Genomic DNA, 16732 nt, shown 5'->3' on the forward strand with positions numbered 1-16732 from the left:
GAACTCATTTCAAAAGCACTTTAACTCTTGTCTCCCCCTCCCACGTTTTAAGTATGTGAGTCATACTTTATATTATTTTCGAATCACTTAATTTTACTGTTTTTTTGCTGCTCTTACTCTTCCTTATGGTCTTTCTTTCCCACTCGGAGTCCTATATAACATTTCTGGTAAGTCTGAGTACTGGTGATGAATTCGTTTAACTTTTTTTTTTAATCAGGAAAATTCTTTTTTTTTTTCCAATATATGAAATTTATTGTCAAATTGGTTTCCATACAACACCCAGTGCTCATCCCAAAAGGTGCCCTCCTCAATACCCATCACCCACCCTCCCCTCCCTCCCACCCCCCATCAACCCTCAGTTTGTTCTCAGTTTTTAAGAGTCTCTTATGCTTTGGCTCTCTCCCATGCTAACCTCTTCCCCCCCCCCCCTTCCCCTCCCCCATGGGTTTCTGTTAAGTTTCTCAGGATCCACATAAGAGTGAAAACATATGGTATCTGTCTTTCTCTGTATGGCTTATTTCACTTATCATAACACTCTCCAGTTCTGTCCACGTTGCTACAAAGGGCCATATTTCATTCTTTCTCATTGCCACGGAGTAATCAGGGAAATTCTTAATCTCTCATTCTATTCTGAATGATAATCTTGCTGGATAGAGTATTCTTAGTTGCAGGTTTATTCTTTCAGCACTTTAAATATATCACCACTCTTCTGTGGCCTGCAAAATTTCTGCTGAAAAATCAGCTGATAGCTTTATGCGGTTTCCCTTGTATGTAACTGTTTCCTTTTTCTCTTGCTACTTTTAAGATTGTTTGTTTATCACAGTTTTTCCCATTTTAATTACTGTGTCTTGGTGTGGACCTCCTTGTGATTATGTTGGGCTCTCTCTGTACCATCTGGATCTGGATTTGTCCTTCCTCAGTTTTCAGGTATTAATTTCATCAAATAAACGTTTGCCCCCTTTTTCCTCTTTTCCTCTTAGATCTTTATAATCATATATGTCAATAAATTCCCTTATTCCCATTTTTTATTATTTTCTGTCTCCTCTTCAGCTTGATTGCTTTCCTTTGCTCTGTCCTCCAGATCACTGATAAATTCTTCTGCTTCTTCTAGTGTACTATTTTTAACTTCAGTTATTGAGTTACTCATCTCTGATGATTTCTTTTTAATGTTTTCTGTCACTTTTTTGAGGGTCTGACTGTGACCCTCCTCACTTTTCTCAAGTCCAGTGAGCATCTTTATGACCATTACTTTAAATTCTCTATCAAACATCTTACCTCCATTTTTATTTTATGTCTCTTACCATGATTTTCATGTTCTTTCATTTGTGACATACTCCTCTGTCTCCTCATTTTGTCTAATTCTTTGTGTCTGTTTCTATGTGTTAGGAAAGTCAGGTATATCTCCTGCTCCTGAAAGTAATAGCTTTATGAAGAAGAGGTTCTATAGCATCCTACACTGTAATGTCCCATGTTCCCCAGAATGTGGCAGTTCAGATGTGTGTCCTATGTGTGTTGCACATATCCTGCTATCGTGGCTTAGCTGAGTTTGCCTTTGATTCAGTTGCCTGAGATGGCTCTCTTTGCCTGTTGGGGGCAGGGTTTAGTTCCTGTGTTGTTAGTGGTCCAGTCTGGGGCTGCCTTGAGGTTGAGTTGGTTCAGACTGTATTTGCCAGAACTGTAGTCCGTCCCCAAGAAGCTTTCATTGGTGGGTGAGGCCTTCAGTCAGATCAATTGTCTGCCCCTAGCCCATTGCTCAGGCCATAGTTGAACTGGTATGTGTGGTTATTCCCCCTCTCCCATCACAGGAGTCACTGTGGAGTGATGCTAGCCCTTGTTGGGTCTCCTTGCACACTGCCAGGGTTGTGACACCACTTTGGATGGACTCCTGCTACAGGAGAACGTGCAACTGTGGCACATGGTCATAGCAAGGTTTGCTCAGATCTGCTGTGGGAGGAGGCCTGAGCTGCTTTAGAGAACTCCCGTTGACGGTGGGTTGGAGGTTGATCTTTACTGAGCCTTCAATAGTTTCAGTCATGTTCATGTGCATGTTCCAGTCAGTAATGAAGTGAAATTTTGACAGTAGGGACACTCTTAAATCTGCAACTCTTGCCTCTCCAATTACTCGCTCCTCAACGTGCTGTGCATTTAAGGCACATTGGCTTCCCCAGATTCTCATATCTGTCTCTTTGACTTCAGCAGACAGAGCTCTGTTTGACCTCTCTTTCTGCCCCCACAATAGTCTTAAAAACTTCAGGCAGCAAGCTGGGGTAGTCTTACTGCATAATTTGGTGGTTTGTTTTTTATTATTTTTCTTTCCTGTGCTATATGCTGCCCAGTATCTGAAAACCATTATTTAATGTAGGTTCTTTTTCCTGTGTTTTGGTTGTTTACATTGGGAATGTTTGTATAGTCCCTATTATTCCATCATGGCTGAAAACAGAAATTCTTCTCTTTCATTTTTTATTTATAGTTAACTGTTTTAAAAGATGACTGTTGTCCTGCTCTACCTATTATTGATTTTTTTAAATTTTTTAAATAGTTACACGTTAATTTTAAAATTCTTGAAGACACTATAGAAATTTGAAGGTATCCCTGTTGCTTCAAATAGAGCCAATGATTTACCTAGAAAAAAAACATAGTGTAGTTAAGATTATCCATTTATCAATTCTTAGTTCTCAGTATGTTTTCTGTTTTGGTATGATTTTTTTTAAGTTTCTTTATTATTTATTTTGAGAGAGAGAGAGAGAGTGGGAGAGAACGGTGGGGCAGAGAGAGAGAGTTCCAAGCAGGCTCTGTTAACACAAAACTTGTGAACCATGAGCTCATGACCTGAGCTAAAATCAAGAGTCCAATGCTTAACCAGCTGAGCCACCAGGTGTCCCTGGGTATTATTATTTTTTTTTAATAGGACAATTTTACTAGAGATCTAGAAAGATTATAATAAAATGGTTTTACTGACTAGTTTGTTTTTATCCATCCCAAGGATAAATATAAGTGCTTGGAAGTTTATCTGATAACATATAGTAATCTCAGTGATGTTACCTTTTATACCATTGTTGTATGCTACTTATTGGATGAGATAGTTTCCATATACTTCAGAGAGTACCTTATCCAATCAGGAGCATACAACAGTGATTTACAAAAGTACACATTACCCAGCCTGTGACCTTTTTTGAGGATTTTTAAAGTATTATTGTTGATACATTTTTTCTATAAAACTGTGGCAACTTTTCTTGTAATTTTTAGGATAAATAATAGCATGTTTGTTTCTTTTCTAACTTCTATAAGAAAGATAAATATCTCCCACTAGTTTCTTTATTGGGATATTTTGATGGAATGTTTTTTAAATGTCTTTAAATTCTGAGATTAATGGTGCTAAATATGATTTGTTTTTCTTTCTCAGATTAAAAATCATTTTTCAATTCCACTTTCTGTTTATGAAGGGGATACTTCATTGGGAACAGCTTCACCTGGAAGTGAATTCAACATACCATTAACATCTTACCGGTGATTTTTCTTTCTTTTTTATTTGCTCTAAGGTGCCATGGAATTTTTAGTTTCTGATTTGGTAGGGATATCTGTCTTTAAGTGATCAAAGTTTAATCAAATCTGTTCTGTTAATAATTTGTCTACCTTATTTAAGTTTCAGGGTGCTTAAAAGGTGTTATAAATTTTTTTAAAGGAAAATGTAATGTGTTTAATTTATACCATGTAAATTACTTATGCTTTTACTAGTAAATACATTTATTACATGCTTACAGTATAGCCATCATAACCATATCATTTTTTCATGATTTTTACAAAATGATGAATTGAGCACGATTGGTAGCTTCTAGATTTAAATATACTATTATGAAGAGATTTTTACCTTTGAAATGTTTTAGAATAGAATTTTTAAAAAATCCTTTTAGAAACAAAATATTTCATCTTTTTACCTATGTATTATTCAGTGGTAGAATTATAGTATAAATTGTGATATGCGGTACATTGATCTTAAATATTAAAAATTAGATTAAACCTGATACAAAATTTTATAGGTAAAAATTCTTACAGGATGCTGATGATGTATTAGTCTTAGAATTTTAGGGTTAATATCATAATGGACAGATATTCAGGATATTTATATAATCAGGAATTAAAAAATAATCTCTTTTAGGGATATCGAACTCTCTTGGAAAGTAGAACTTTCCTGAGAATAATCGTCGTGGTTTGTCTAAGTACCATTTCAGAACACATGCTAGCCCTGGACCCAGACCTGCGTTATGGAAGGGTGGAGGCAAAACTACAAGCAGTGCCAAAACACGCTCTTCCTCTGTCCTTCTGATCCATGCCAAGTTCACTATTGACTCCCTAATGCTTAGAAAGCAATCTAGCAGGTTTAGGCACATATTTTCAGTTAGTAGACCTGCTACTAAAAAGTATTTTATTGCTTACACCTTCAGCCCTAATGAGCCTTTTATTGCTTAGTTCAGATTTGCTCAGGGCAAGAATTCTCTTGTTGAGAGAACAACAAAATTGTTGTTCATGGTATCTGACCTTATTCTAGGAAAGATTTTGGGTGGGTTATGAGACTAAAGATAGCATGTAGGATATGTTTAAAAATTTCTGTAAAAAGTTTCAACTCCTTTTGTCCTTGAATGAGAAAAGGTAATGGCATTCTGCTTTATTTTTAATAAATGATTGCTGTATATTTTGTGACTCTATCCATAAAAAGTGTTTTAGAGTATTTTTACACTTTCTGGTTCAGGAGTAAAATATTAGCTTGTCAAATGGAAATTAATTAATCTTAATTAAAATTATTAGTGATGAACCAGCTTGTATTTCACATTAGGTATTTGTCTAATCTAATTCTGAGATGTACACTTACATTTAAGTTTTGAGGTCTTATATTTAACAAAGGTACACTTACATTTAAGTTATGAGGTCTTTAACAAATGGCTACCTCTCCCTGGAGAATTTAAATATACTGATTCTTTAATTCATTTAAAAAATGTCAAGTGTTTTGCTGTGTATAAGGCACTGGTGTGGAATGCTACGATGAGTTGGGCATTGCTACTACCTTTGAGAGATTGATACATTATGTAAATACAGAAGGAAGCAAACAGTGGGTACAGAACAATTAAGATACAGAACAATTAAGATACAGAGACAATTAAGAGATACAGAACAATTAAGAGTTGCAGAAAACTACAGAAAACAAAGAAGGTCTTAATGATGGACTCCTGGGCGAGATACATGCATTAAAGATAAAATATAATTACAGATTAGCAGGGAAGGGCAGTGTTAAGTGGGAGGAATTGGGTGAATAAAAGTAAGGAGGCCTGAAAGCACAGAGTTTGTAAGTGACTATAAGGAATAGTTGGGAGTTGATTGTCCTATACGTGTTGTAATGTAACATTTGAAACATTGTTTAAGTTTACATTGAGGTACTTGCTCCCTCATTTATATAAATTTTATCTTAATCTTTTTTTTTTAAGTTTATTTATTTTGAGAGGGAGAGACAGAATCCCTAGCAGGCTCCGTGCCATCAGCGCAGAGGCGATGCAGGGCTCATAGTCACAAATTGTGAGATCGTGACCTGAGCCGAGTTCAGGAGTCAGACGTTTGACCAACTGAGCCACCCAGGCGCCCCATCTTTATCTTTCATGTCATCTTTTTCTTCCCTCTTCTCTTAGAACATCTGGTACCCTAATGTTTCAAGACCTTTCACCCCATCAGCTTTTCTCATTCAGAACCTCTCACCATTGATCATCTTTCTCTGGTGTTTTCTTCCTATTCATTTCTTAAACTTTGCTTTAACCTTGCATGTTTCTCCAATTCAAGTCTTTTCTTCAGAACAAAGCATTTTGGCAAAATTTTCACCTCTGGAAAATGCTCTGCAACTGTCTAGAAAGACTTAACCACACTCGCATGCCCTCAGTCTGCTGTGTACATACGGTTTTTGTACCTATCACAATGCAGTAGTTTTCTTTTAACATTACATCCCCCACCTGATTGGGATCTCTTAAGAGTAAAGAATGACTTATTCATTTGTTTATTTCCAGTTTTACCGTCTCGTAAATAATAGGTCCAATAAAGGTTTTGATAATCCAGATGACTTTATTGGCATTAGTTTAACTTAGAGAAAATTAAAGTTTTTATTTTTAAGTATTAAAAGACTAGAAAAGAGAATAAAAGTCATAGAGCATGTAGAAATAAAACAGGTTAAATCTGATAATGGGCTTGACAGATCATTAGATTTATGTGTATGTCAAAGAAGATGGAAAAGTCTAATATTTTATAGTCCAGAGTGCTAGTAGTTAGAAGTTCCTTGAAAGGAACACACTGAGAAGTGGTATGGACAGTTTAGGGTTCAATCTAGCAAATTTAAGTCATCATCAGACATCATTACAGAAGGGTGTGCTGGATATTTAAAACTACAGGACTGAAGTTTCAGACAATCTGGTCTGGAGATAGTATGGACACGTTGTTCATCTGCAAGGGATAGTGTCAAATTACAGGAGATTGGTTTTAGAAGTACAAAAATATTTAGGTGTTTATATTTGGGCAGGTTAGGTTTGAAAAATGATGAAGCCTAAAGTATAGTTCAAATGTAAACAGAATGTGATGTTTAAATATAAAGATTAATCATATGATTTTCTTGCAACCACTTCTGCAACTATGCCCAGTGTTTCAGCAATTACGTATCTATTTGAAAGCTTTCATGTGATTAACATTGAAAAGGTAGTGATTTAATTTTAACTGTAGAGTCAGCGCAGAGCCCGATGTGGGACTCAAGCTCAAGAAACTGAGATCATGAGCTGAGCCAAAATGAAGAGTCAGACTCTTAATCACCTGAGCCACCCAGGCACCCTGAAAAATATTCTCTTAAGAGCCAATTAATTTGATTAGTTTTAGAAAGTTATGAACACATCCATTCATTGGTCTATCTTACCTATCTCTAAGAAGAATGGGAAATATAAAAATGTATTACAAGAGCAGGCAGTGATGTAATTTTATTGTTCCTAAGTAGTAATCACTTAATTTGTTTTCTTTTAAAGCATTTTAAAGCATACTGTTTAATCCTTTACACAGATCACCTCTTTCTCTGAAGCCAGAAGATGAGGACTATGAAGTGTGTGAAAGAATTGACTTTGAAGAAATTATAAAAAATGAAGGCACTCTTCTAAAGAAGATATGTAGATCTACAAACGCTGCTAAGAAACCATTTATTATTAATGTTGTCCCAGAAAAAGATAATTTGGCATCTCTCTCCGTGTATTCAGAAGATGGTTGGGACTTACCATACATAATGCATTTGTGGCCGCCTATCCTCCTCCGAAATCTTCTTCCTTACAAAATTGCTTATTATATAGAGGTATTCTAGAGTTTTTTTAATGCCTTCCTGTCTTTGATTTTGTAGCTTTGGTTATTGAACATTATCAGCAACAAAACAATGTTTAAATGTTCTCATATGAATTAATAGTACTGGTGAATGGGCAGTCCAGCTGTCCTTCAAATGGAAAAGAAATGCTTCAATCATATTGTATAAAAAGAGGGTTTTTGCCATGATTTACCTTAGGAATATGGCTGCTAAATTGAATATGTTACATGCACAAATGTGATATACCATTCTCTCAAAAGTGAACATTAAAAAATTAAAATCATTTATGAAAATATACATATATATACATATACATATACACACACTAGAAAATTCAGAAAAAAAGATAATAAAAACTGCCTGTAATTACATCATCTGAAAGTAGTGGTTCAGGTGAAGATAATCATTTCAGGTTTAGAATATAGGCATACCTCACTTTATCACACTTCTCAGAGAAACCATTTTTTTTTTTACAAATTTCAGGTTCATGGCAACCCTATGTCAAGCAACTCTTTTGGCTCCATTTTCCCCACAATATTTGCTCACTTCATATCTTTTTGCCACATTTGGTAACTCTTGTAATATTTCAGACTTGTCATTATTAATTGTTATGATCTATGATCAGTGATAATGACTTGCTGGAAGCTCAAATGATGACTAATGTTTATTAGCAATAAAGCATTAAAGTGTGTACATGGTGTTCTAGACATGATGCTATTGCATACTTAATAAACTACGGTATAGTGTAAACATAACTTTTATATGCATTGGGAAACCAAGAAATTTATTTGACATGCTCTGTTGTGGTATTTGGTTTATTGTTGTGGTCTGGAACTGAACTTGCATTATCTCTGAGGTATGCCTGTGTATATATATTTAATCTTTTTCTTTCATGTGTATCTCATTTATTATGTTTAAAAGATGGACACTAACTTTTGAAACAAGTGTGAGAATTCGTCTTAAAATATTAGACAAATAGAAACAACAGCCTACATTATATTATTACCATGCTAGTGTTTTTAAACTTTTTTTTATGTTTTTATTGTTGGGAGAGTGCATGCACACACGTACGTGTGCACTAATGTGAGTGGGGGAGGGGCAGAGAGGGAGGGAGGCGCAGAATCTCTCAGGCTCTAGGCTCTGAGCTATCAGCGCAGAACTCCATGAGGGGCTTGAACTCATGGACCGGGAGATCATGACCTGAGCAGGAGTTGGATGTTTAACCAGCTGAGCCACTCAGGCACCCCTCTTATGTTTGTTTTCTAAAAAGAATATTATGCTCTATAAAGATGCTTTTTCTTTTAAGTACTTTTTGTTTTAACAGATTACATCTGATTCTTTTGTTATAACAGGGATCTTTCCATCTTTTTTTTTTAATATGAAATTTATTGTCAAACTGTTTTCCATACAACACCCAGTGCTCATCCCAACAGGTGCCCTCCTCAATACCTATCACCTACTCCTCCCTCCCTCCCACTTTCCATCAGCCCTCAGTTTGTTCTCCGTTTTTAAGAGTCTCTTGTGTTTTGGCTCCCTCCCTCTCTAACCTTTTCTTTTTTTTTTTTTCCTTCCCCCTCCCCCATGGTCTTCTGTTAAGTTTCTCAGGATCCACCTAAGAGTGAAAACTTATGGTATCTGTCTTTCTCTGTATGACTTATTTCACTTAGCATCACACTCTCCAGTTCTATCCACGTTGCTACAGAAGGCCAGATTTCATTCTTTCTCATTGCCACGTAGTATTCTGTTGTGTATATAAACCGCAATTTCTTTATCCATTCATCAGTTGATGGACATTTAGGCTCTTTCCATAATTTGGCTATTGTTGAAAGTGCTGCTATAAACATTGGGGTACAAGTGCCCCTACGCATCAGCACTCCTGTATCCCTTAGGTAAATTCCTAGCAGTGCTATTGCTGGGTCATAGGGTAGATCTATTTTTAAATTTTGAGGAACCTCCACACTGTTTTCCACAGTGGCTGCACCAGTTTGCATTTCCACCAACAGTGTAGTTTTTAAGTAAACATTCTATTTGCCATGCTTATCAAATATAAGAAGGTAGTTCTTTACTGTAGTCTAGTAATTATTTTTGTAGTGGTCTATTAATAATTGTTGGGATTTACTATATGTTTATACTTGTCTGATAAATGGGGGGGGGGCAGAGTTAACAGATCTATGGTTTAAGGATATCTCTTCCATATGGCTGGCAGGTACTATAGTGGTTAACAATTTGTACTTTGCTGTCAGATAGATTTGAGATTGAATCCTACCTCTTTCATTTACTAGCTTTATGTCTTTAAGCAAGTTGTATTATCTTTTTATATCATTTGTCCTAGTCCATAAAATAGGGATATTAATAAAACTTGTATAATGGGTATATAGGAAAATGAAATTAGATAATGCTTGTAAAAGATTTAGCATAATGCCTGACAGGCCTATGGTTGCAATTTATTTACCTCTCTCACATCACCCCCAACCATTACTGTTCTTATTTTGTGGAATATTAACTAAGATGTCAGACATGAGTAATTTGCATTAGTTTTGCTTTAAGTAATTAAAAATCTTTAAGAGATTCCTTTGTTATAACAACACTAAGGAATCAGGTTAGAGATGATGGAAAAACTGGTGATGAACTATCTATGTGTGTTCCATTCTCAAAGACTTTTAATTTGGTACTTTTGGGGATCACATTTTGTTTGCTAGTTTCCAAAGGATATGATAAACTTTTAAAAAGAGAATTTAGCTGTGGTATGGAGGGAGGATTACAAGGGACAAGAATGGTTAAGAGACTAAAGCAGAGACATGAACTAATAAGGTCATGGAAGGGTGGACAGAGAGAAATGAACAGTTTTGAAACGTAAGGTGTAGTATAAACAGTGATTGGAAATGGGTGATGAGGGATTGTTAAAAAGCAGAAATAGAAATTAGTTAGGATTGCTTATTTTGGATTACTATCATTTTTTTCATTTTTCATTATTTGGTAGTTTTCAAAACTAAAATCACTAGTGGATAAGATTTTTTTTAATGTTTTACTAATTATAGTGCTTTATAATGTTTATTTCAGCATAGTTTTTCATTATGTTATTTAATTTTATCCTCATAGTTCTTTGAAGTTGAGGGTTTAGACCATTTTATAATATGATAATTCAAGTCTCAGATTAAATAATTTATAGAAGCTTACACATTTGGCAGAGTTAGAAGTCAAATATAAGTCTTCTGACCTGTTCTGACAGAGGTATTTCAGAAGCATTATGTGTATGCCATTTGTAATCATTAAAGAGAGGTTTTTGGCATATTATTCTGACACATTTAAAATTTCACTGTATTTTTTTTTTTATTACAGGGGATTGAACACAGAGTTTATACTCTAAATGAAGGACAGTCAGCCCATATTTGTACTGCGCAGTTGGATAAAGCCAGACTACATTTAAAATTACTTGACTATCTTAATCATGATTGGAAAAGTGAATATTGTATAAAACCTAATCAGCAAGATATTAGTTTCATCAATTTCACCTGTGTTACAGAAATAGAAAAGACTGATTTAGATATTGCTATCCATGTAACTTACAATATTGGCCAGACCGTTGTGGCATTTCATAGTCCTTATTGGATGGTCAATAAAACTGGTCGAATGTTACAGTATAAAGCAGATGGAATTCATCGAAAGCATCCACCTAATTACAAAAAACCCATTCTTTTTTCTTTTCAACCAAAGCATTTTTTTAATAACAATAAGGTATGTAAGATTTTTTAAACTTTCATTTTTCTTCAGCTATTTATCACTCCTTTTTTAAAGTTTTGAAGAACATTATGAAACAGGTTAGAATAACATTTATATGTTTGAGGTTAAAATGTTAGATTTTAGTATGCAGAAACGTTTAGTGCATTAACGTAATATTTATGCTAACAAGCAAAAAATTTATCAATTTACCTAGGAATTTTTAAAGATATCTAAATTGTAATGTATTTGGAAATTTTTTTCTAGGTTCAGCTTATGGTAACTGATAGTGAATTGTCAGATCAGTTTTCAATTGATACTGTTGGGAGTCATGGAGCTGTTAAATGTAAAGGCCTGAAAATGGAGTATCAAGTGAGTTCATTCTTTGCTCCTCAAGAAACTTGTATGTAAATTATATCTATCAAATACTTAATTTTTATTAGGATGTTGTGGTAATGTAACAGTTTTTGAAATGTTGTTTTTTCCCTTTAGGTTGGTGTCACTATAGACCTCAGCAGTTTTAACATTACCAGAATTGTGACTTTTACCCCTCTTTATATGATTGAAAACAAAAGCAAATACCATATATCAGTGGCTGAAGAGGGAAATGATAAATGGCTCTCTCTTGATTTAGAGCAGGTGGGTAGATGAATGTCAAAAATGTACCTCTTTGGATTTTGAGTTTTACTTGAAGTTAAATACCTGAAACCACTCTGTAAGTTTTTAATTTGCCCCCCACACTACATTTTATTTGTACTAGTAAGCTCTAGATACTTAATTTTTAAAAACCAAACCTTGTCATTTAGGAATGTATTGCTTGATAAGGGAAGTAGATATTTAACAACTAGTAACCAAACAGTGAAAGCACACAGAAGAAGACTAGATAAAGTATAAATGCAGTGAAAAGTAGGAAATGATTTGTTCTTTCCATAAAGCTGTTAAGAATGCCTTTATAGAGTAAGCTAAGCCAGTTATTTTAAGAAGACGGTAGTGACTTAGGAGTGAAATTTTTATTCGGTTCCATGTTTAGCTCTTAGACCTCTGCATAAAAGCTTTCTAAAAAGACTGCCTGATGGAATATTTTGCCTTTGAAGAAATTTTATTGTAAATCTGTTAGGATTTAAGAGACATTATTTGCTGTTTTTATTCACTGTGCCTTTTTGCTTTCAAACCATCTTGATGGGACCATTCTTCCTGACATATGTTCTGTAGATTTTCCTTTAGAGCTTGTTTTGGAGCTAATGCCATTAGTTTGTGTTTATCCATAACAATTTTTACCATCGTCTTTTATGATAATTTCTCTTGCTAATGAATTCTATTTTTTCTCAACATATCTAGATTTTACTCCACCATTTTCTGGCTTCCACTATAGTTGAAAGTTCTGCTGTGATTCTGTTATTCCTTTGGAGGTTATTTTTCTTCCCAGTTGCCTTCATGATCTTTGTCTGTTTTGCTGTCATACTACCATTTGTCCATGTGTGGGCTCCGTTTATATGTCCTGCTTGAGATGCTTTCCTCTGAGATTTGTAGATCTATTTCGTACTTGCTGTAACATTTGCAACTGTTTTCTATTTAAATACTGCATCTCCTTTGTTTTTCCATTGGTTTCTTCTTGGCCTTTAATCAGTATGTTCTAGACTTCCATATTCTCTCTTCCATCTCTCTTTATATATTTTTTTTTCTATTTTCCTTCTATGTATTTCTCTTTGCTGCATTCTAGATAAATTCTAAATGTATAGCTTTAATAACTTTTTACTTTTCCTGTGTCTAAACTGCTATTTAAGTTTTCAGGTTTTTATTTGCATAATTAGGTTTCTTTGAGCAGTTCCACTTTTTTTGAAGTCTGCCTGTTCATTCATTAATGAATATCTGTGTGTATTTCTCATGTGCCTTGTGATACATCTGTTAACAGAACCACAAGTCCCTGTGTTTGTGTAGTTTACATTTCACTGGGGGTATGTAGAAACATTAATAATGGTATAATCAATCAGTAAAATATAAAGTATGTTTAAAGGTGAAAAGTCTAATCAGGAAAAAGAAAATAAGACAGAGCATAAGACAGGAAGTATTATTAAGAGTTCTAACAAACACAGTGGGCTATAGTTTTATATAAGGTGGTCAAGGGATAGGACTCATTGAGGTCATATTTGAATAGACATGTAGGCAGTGTGGGAGGTAGCAGTTGCCAAGAGCTCAGCTGAGCTGCCGGGTGTTGGAGCAGCTGGAGGACAGCAAGCCAAACTGAGAATGACTGTCAAGCCCTTAGTCACTTCCTCCCATAGTGTAAGCAAGAGGCTAACCTGGAGAAAGTGCGCACTCTCCCCCTTCCACTTTCCATGTGGAGCAGCATTGGTCAGGGTTCAGGTGGATCAGCACAGACTTTGGGGTCGCGTGGCTGTTAAGGGAGCCTGGAACAAAAGGCTCTTACACTTTTATGGACTTAGAGGATGAGCCATGACAAGGGGGGAAGAGCTAAGAGTAGAAAAGTACTGAACACTGAGAGGAGAGAGAAGGCCTCTGCAGGCTTCCCCCTCTGTCCTTGATAGAGAGGTCTTGGAGGGAGGTCCTCAAAAAGGCCTTTGCCACAGGCCATATAAAGAGGCCTCTGAATAAAGGGAAGTTAGGTGGGAATTCCGACACGTGTAAGTGCATGACTGGAGGTGAGGGCTGGGTCCTTGATACTGCTGTATGCTGACTGTGCTCCTACTCAGCCAAGAGGAGGGCAGTGTAGCCCTGCCAGATGAGGCCTTTGTAATTGCCTATGGTGTGACCTGCAAAATTGCACCTAGGTTTTTAGCCAGGAACTGAAATCCTCAGCCATGTGGGTATCTTGGGAAAGAGCATTAGAGACAGAAGGATCAGCCAGGGAAGATGCCCTAAAGTGGAAGGATTTTTGGCATATTTGAGGAGTAGCAAAAGAGGCCAATATGACTGGAGAAGGGGAAGTAGTGGAGAACAAGGTGTAACAGGAGTGAAGAGCAATCATGGAGAGTTTCTTGAGCCATTCCAAAGGTTTTAGCTTTTGCTCTGAGTGAAATGAAGAGCAGTTAGCAGGTTCCGAGCTGTGATCAGTGATTACCAGCTCTTGCCAAATATTTGTTGAATGAATATATGATGTATTTTTGCAGATGTTTCACATGTGCTCATGAAGTCTAAGGTTCTTGATTTGTTGGATGTAGAGCCCTTCTGTCTAGATGCTAAGATGACCAACTCCAGATTTGTTGTCCTTTAGATGTTTTCTAGGTGTAGCTTCTTACGTAGTTTTACTTACAGCAGTTCTGTGTCTTGATTTGTGTGTCTGTTGCAGAAAACATCGTTGGGTCTTAGCTTTTTTAAAAACCTAACTTTTACACCCTCTGTCTTTGTTCAGTTTATGTTTACATTAATTGCAATTACAACTGCCTAACATTTTATTTTACTTTGTTTCTTTTTTTTTAATGTTTATTCATTTTTTGAGAGAGAGAGAGAGGGGAGGGGCAGAGAGAGAGGGAGACCGAGGATCCGAAGCAGCCTCTACACTGACGGTGGCAAGCCGACGAGGGGCTGGAGCTCACAAACCATGAGATCATGACCTGAGTTGAAGTTGGATGCTCAGTTGACTGAGCTACCCAGGTGCCCCCTTTCAGTTTCTTTTTGTTTTCAATTTCAGCTTTTCTTGAGATAAATTTTCTTTTGTTAGTTTAAATTTTTTACATCATAATTATGGCCTAAAGTGGTCAACCTTAAGATGCATGCTCATGGTTATTACCTCTGTTGATTTGTTAAACTTACTTAGATCACTGTTTTCCTACTACAAAAGACAAGTGCATTAGCACTTGCTCTAATCTCAAGATTTTGAGCACATAACTCTTTAAAAAGATGCGGTGTTTATTTGTAAACATAAAGCATACATTTTTTTTTTAATTTTTTTTTTCAACGTTTATTTATTTTTGGGACAGAGAGAGACAGAGCGTGAACAGGGGAGGGGCAGAGAGAGAGGGAGACACAGAATCAGAAGCAGGCTCCAGGCGCTGAGCCATCAGCCCAGAGCCTGACGCGGGGCTCGAACTCACGGACCGCGAGATCGTGACCTGGCTGAAGTCGGACGCTTAACCGACTGCGCCACCCAGGCACCCCATAAAGCATACATTTTTAAGCCAAGTCTACCAGAAAATAGGCTTGAGGATATTCAGAGTGCATCATTTTTTGTCTTCTCTGTTCCTCATGGGAAATATGCTTCGGTGAAGTATTGCTGCTCTTTTGACTCTCCTATGTAAGTTCCTGCTAGGTTGCAAAAGCCCTGGGTGGTAACATTCTAAGCCTCTTACTAATCCTGTCTCATGTCTAGTTCCATTAATTAACTCTTAGGGTTGAATAAAATGGACTTAACAAGCTAATGCACTTGGCTTTAACATCCCGGTTCTCCTGCTTTGCTGCAAGTCATGTCATGATGATGAGTGTGACACATGAACAGTCTCATTGAAATGTGTGAAGTCATCAGTCTGGTTAGGGCTTATCACAGAAGGACAGGGTTTACAGAACAGTTGAGACAGTGCTGGTTCTCCTTGTCTGTCCTCCAGCTCTTTTGTTTCTGCTCATGTTGTCTGGTCTTCTCTCACGGTACTTTGCCTCTTGTTTGTTTTTAGTTTGGATTCCAGATCGCTGATGCCCCTGTTGTTCCTTAAGATTTTGAGCCTATTTCCTAATGTAAACCTCAGATAACCCTTTTACTTTTGTACTCTTATTTGACTTCCAGGACTTTGGATTCATACATGACCTGATTCACCCTTTGTGTGTACTTTGGCTACTGCTTAATTACCAAATGGTGTGCACAACCTGATTATGACTTTTAGGAACTGAATGTACCCTTTGTTTTAAGCCAATCACTTGCTTCTCAGGTCAGCTTACATGCTGACTTTTCAACCCTCCTCCGGATCTCTGGACCACATTGAAGCCCCTTTGCCAACCCTCCACTTACCATACCTCTTCAACTTAGCACCCTTCACTGCTTGTATCCACAGTGCCCAGAAGTGGTGACCCATCTCTAAGTTGGCAGTTGATGGCTGTTTAGCCGAGCAACGCAACAGCCAGAGCATTGTGGAAAGAGATTTAAGTTTATTCTGATAGGTTTATTAAAATGATGAAATCTTTATTATGAAACCTTTTTAAGAAAAATAAATGTTTGTAATATATGTTTTAGTGTATTCCCTTTTGGCCTGAGGATGCTTCTAATGCACTGCTTGTTCAAGTTGAAAGAAATCAAGGCCCTCCCAAAAAGATACATTTTAACAAGCAAGAAAATTGTATTTTATTGCGTCTGGATGATGAGGTGGGTGGTGTGTGTGTGCACATGTGTGTGTGATTAGAGAAGCTATTATATACTTACTAGTAATTTTATTTGTCTGAGTTTTTTTTCCTTTCACCAAAATGAACAAACATTGCTTTTTTGTAAAAGGATAAAGTACTAAAAGGAAACGGAGACATAAAACAACTTAATTGTTAAGCCGGAAGTTAGAGTGCCCAGAATGCTATAATGTACCACATCTGGAATTTGACCCATCTGTACATACTGATGTACTGATGGTTCCTGGTTTCCCACACATGCAGTAGAGAATCCTGAACTGCTTTCTTAATCATCAGAAGTGTATTAAGTTATGACTAGTCTTATTAAAC

The 16732-nt window shown here is 36.2% G+C and overlaps 1 protein-coding gene across 7 annotated transcripts in view; it reads left to right on the plus strand.

Annotated features, from left to right (window-relative positions):
• Positions 1–16732, plus strand: part of VPS13A (vacuolar protein sorting 13 homolog A) — a 253881-nt gene that overhangs the window by 172714 nt on the left and 64435 nt on the right. For all 7 annotated transcript variants that reach the window (XM_023243364.2, XM_045043176.1, XM_023243365.2 and 4 more), the window contains 6 exons: positions 3404–3507; positions 7075–7357; positions 10703–11098; positions 11348–11452; positions 11573–11719; positions 16260–16388. In XM_023243364.2, coding sequence (XP_023099132.2) covers positions 3404–3507; positions 7075–7357; positions 10703–11098; positions 11348–11452; positions 11573–11719; positions 16260–16388 — 1164 coding nt within the window. The remainder of the gene's footprint in view (positions 1–3403; positions 3508–7074; positions 7358–10702; positions 11099–11347; positions 11453–11572; positions 11720–16259; positions 16389–16732) is intronic.

Source organism: Felis catus, chromosome D4 (genome assembly GCF_018350175.1).
Source record: "Felis catus isolate Fca126 chromosome D4, F.catus_Fca126_mat1.0, whole genome shotgun sequence".
NCBI lineage: Eukaryota > Metazoa > Chordata > Mammalia > Carnivora > Felidae > Felis > Felis catus.